The sequence below is a fragment of the Lipotes vexillifer genome, unplaced genomic scaffold, assembly GCF_000442215.2.
Source record: "Lipotes vexillifer unplaced genomic scaffold, Lipotes_vexillifer_v1.1 scaffold466, whole genome shotgun sequence".
NCBI lineage: Eukaryota > Metazoa > Chordata > Mammalia > Artiodactyla > Lipotidae > Lipotes > Lipotes vexillifer.
Genome location: NW_006796103.1, coordinates 701117 through 704823, shown reverse-complemented (window position 1 = coordinate 704823; position 3707 = coordinate 701117). Strand labels below are relative to the sequence as shown.

The 3707-nt window shown below is 61.1% G+C and overlaps 1 protein-coding gene across 1 annotated transcript in view; it reads left to right on the top strand.

Annotated features, from left to right (window-relative positions):
- The first annotated feature begins 3473 nt into the window (after positions 1 to 3473).
- The window catches only part of PHF2 (PHD finger protein 2), a 92897-nt gene continuing 92663 nt past the window's right edge, over positions 3474 to 3707 (top strand). The window contains exon 1 of the mRNA XM_007468158.1: positions 3474 to 3571. Within this exon, the coding sequence (XP_007468220.1) occupies positions 3474 to 3571 (98 nt within the window). The remainder of the gene's footprint in view (positions 3572 to 3707) is intronic.

Here is a 3707-nt window from a genome sequence, read left to right as displayed (position 1 = left end):
TTTTTTGCGATACGTGGGCCTCTCACTGTTGTGGCCCCTCCCGCCGCGGAGCACAGGCTCCGGACGCGCAGGCCCAGCGGCCACGGCTCACGGGCCCAGCCGCTCCGCGGCACGCGGGATCCTCCCGGACCGGGGCACGAACCCACGTCCCCTGCATCGGCAGGCGGACTCCCAACCCCTGCGCCACCGGGGAAGCCCCGGGTGGTGAGTTCTTGATGCTGGCACAGACACATGGGTGCTGTGCCCTGGAGAATGAGGCAAACTTGGGGGACGGATGCTGAGGTAAGGGGCAGACCACATGGAGGGGCCACTGAGCTTAGCGTGGCAGAGTGCTAAGGCCACCCCTATTCCTTTCTGGGTCCTTGCAAGTAATTTCCCTTTGCTCTCCTTCCTTGACTCACCCCTTCCAAGCCTCTGCTTCCAGGTCACCTCAGGAGCTCTCTGCCTCTGCCCAGCCCCCACCCTGTGCCAGTTTCCCCAGGGCACTGTGGTACCCAGCCCACTATATGTGCTGCTGTCTCCCTTTACTGCCATATGAGCTCCACAACACTTGGGGCTGCTGAGTGCTCCATGGCTACAACACTGCTCAGCACACAGCAGATGTTCAATATATGTTGACGTAAATGAATGAGAAAGAGGGAGGACATAGAGATAAGGCAGGCTTTCTGATGGGGGATAAGAGGGAACTCATTGGGAGAAACCAAAGAGAGGAAAAGTATGGGACCCATTCTGAGTCTTATTTTAGTCTGTAGCTGGCAGGCAGCCTTGGAAGAGCTTTGAGTAACAGGAAAGTATTTCAGTGGACACTTCCAGATGCAAGTGGACACAGCTGTAGACAGGGGAGTCCTGGAGGGCAAGGAGTGGAGGTGGGTGGTGCAGGGTGGCCAGAGCCATCCCAGAGGTCAGCAGTGAAGGACTTGGGGGTCAAGGATGGGCTCCCTTGTGCTCAGGGTGCCCTGGGAGGTGACAGAGGGGTGGCAGTGCAGGCTCAGGCCCTGGAGAAGTCTGGGTTCCTGGCTTGCTCCTTCCTCTCACTAGCCAGCTGACCTCCTCCATGAGGCATTCAACTGCTTTGGGCCTCAGTTTTCACTTCTGAAAAATGGCACCAGTACTATACCTCTCTCTGATACCTGTTTATATACCTATCTCTAAAGTGGCAGCAGTAACACCTAAGGTGTCAATGTGAGTGCTCAGTATGTAATAATCACTACCCAGGGGGTATGCTGAGTGCTTTACAAGCAGCTGGATGAGTTCTGGTCCATGTCTGAAGAACTAAGCACAGTGCACTGTACCTGGTAAGCATTTGACAAATGCTGGGTACCTACTATCATTATTTGTAAAATAGGAAATGGAAGTGTCAGAGACGAGGACTGCCCACAGTCAAGTTGGTCTCCAGAAGTTTCTGGCTTCGATGGATGATAAGTGGGGGGATGTGGATACTGCTAGTTTAAGTGCTTCTGTACTGCCATGGGGGAAGGTAACTCAGCAGTGCCCAGGCCAGGCTCTTCTAGGCCTTCTTGCAGACTTGGATCTACCGGCTGAGTACTGTTTATCTGCACCAATTCACATTAGGGTGTTAATTGTGGACAATGCTTAATAGTCACTCCCTAAGACTCTGGAGGGGAGCGTGACAGCTAGAATTCAGGTTGGAAGACCTTGTGCTCCAGATCCTGGGCAGCTCACCAATGTGTGAGAGGGTGAGGGAGGGAGATAATGCCTTTCTCCCCATTTCCCCCTTCAACATCTTCTTTTTCCCACTCTCACATTGTCCCTCCCAGCTAAGGCCCTGCCCTGGTCACTGCTGAAGCTGCGGTTGAGGGGTCACCTGTAGAGGGAAGGTGGCTGACAATGTGAAGGCAGATTTTGACTCAACAGGAGGGAGAGCTGCCTACAAGTGGAGCAAGTTGCCCTTAGCAGCTGTAGGCCTTGGCTGAGTACCTGTCAGGGATGCTTCTGTGAGGTGAGCTGGGCCAGGTTTCCTGCCCCAAGCCTGGAACTCTGTGCTTGTGGTGGTCAGCATCTCCTAGCACCATGCATATTTTGCTTAGGGAGGGTGGGGAAGACCGACAGAGTGAGGGAGCACAGACATGTTCCTTACTCTGAATTAGGAGCAAGTTCTGTTCTACCATCCTGAAATGATCACGGATGCCCAAAGGATGCAGCAGCTGGGTAGGGGGCAGGGGAGAGCCTGCTACAGAATGCCTTGGGAAAAGATCCCTCAGAGCCAGGCCCCCTCCCCTTCTCACACTCAGCAAAGACCCTGACCACCACAGGTGAGGAGGGAGGACCACTTTAGGGCAAAGGATGCTGGGCCCAGAGCAACACGGCAGCACCTCTCTGTTCCCCCCTCCTCCTATATCCTTGTTGCCACCAGCAGAACTCAGCAATTTGGGACACAGACAGGAGGCCTGGGATCTGCTGTCCTCCCTGCACCTTAGGTCTCCCAGGCCTGGGGGCTCCCTCCAGGGCTCCTGGGCAGCTCAAATTCCAGGTAACTCCTTTCTCTTTACAGAGCTGACCCGTGCCAGCATGCTCCCGGGTCCCCTGAATTCTGTCCTCCTCTGAGGACTGAGCATCAAGGGAAGTCCACAGATCGTGTGAGGGAGGGTGGGCTGCCCCCAGCCAGGAGTAAGGGGGAAAGGGAAGTTGTATTCCAGCCAGAAACTCAGTCGGTAAGGTAGGAGGGAGGAGGGAACAGGAGGAACCCCCCACCCCTGGCTGCCCCCTGCTCCGCTGCTTATCAGATGAAACTTAGAGCCAAGTAGTTGCTCCTCGGCCTTCTTAACCAGGAAGGACGTCGTCCTCCTCCTCGGGGTCTCACCTCACACCCAGAAGGTCTCCCAGACCTGCCTTCCCCCTGTACCCCGAGTCCACATTCTCCCCGGGGAATCCCCCTACCCACCTTCTTCCAGGTGACAGTCTCCCAGCCCACCTTCTCTCCCTGCAGGTCCCCCGACCCACCTTCTCCTGGCAGGTCCCCCGGTCCCTCTTCTCCCTCAGCAGTGTTCCCCCGGCCCACCTTCTCCCCCGGCGGTGTACCCCGGCCCGCCTTCCCCGCGGTCCCCGGCCCGCCTTCCCGCGAAGGGAGCGGCGGCCCAGGCTGGCGGGCGGAGGCGGCGCCACCCGGGGCGCTGACGTAGAGGCCGCTCGGCGGCCGGGGGTCCCTTCGGTGGGGCCGCGGCTCTCCGCCCGCCGCCCCCGCGCGTCCATTCCCTTTTGTGTCCCGCGCGCGGCCCGTCCCCCGCGCACACTCGCGCCCTGCGCCCCGCGGGCCGGCGGGCGGCTCCCGGCGCGGCCCTGCACCGCGCGCCCCGCTTTGTGTGGACGCGCCAGCCGGGTGCGCGCGGGCTGTAGTGCGCCCCCGGCCCCGTCCCCGGCCCCGGCCCCGGCCCCGGCCCCCGCCCGGCCCGGCCCGCCCGGCCCGACCCGGGAGCGCAGCGCGGGCCGAGGGGCGGGCGGGCGGCGCGGCGAACATGGCGACGGTGCCCGTGTACTGCGTCTGCCGGCTCCCCTACGATGTTACCCGCTTCATGATCGAGTGCGACGCCTGCAAGGACTGGTTCCACGGCAGGTGAGCGCGCAGTCGCCCGGCCCCGGCCCCGGCCCCCGGCCCCCGGCCCCGGCCCGGCCCGGTGAGCGCCCCGCAGGCCCCCGCCCGCCGCCTCCCGCCGGCCGCGCGCCCTTTTGTGCCCGGGGCGGGGGGCGGG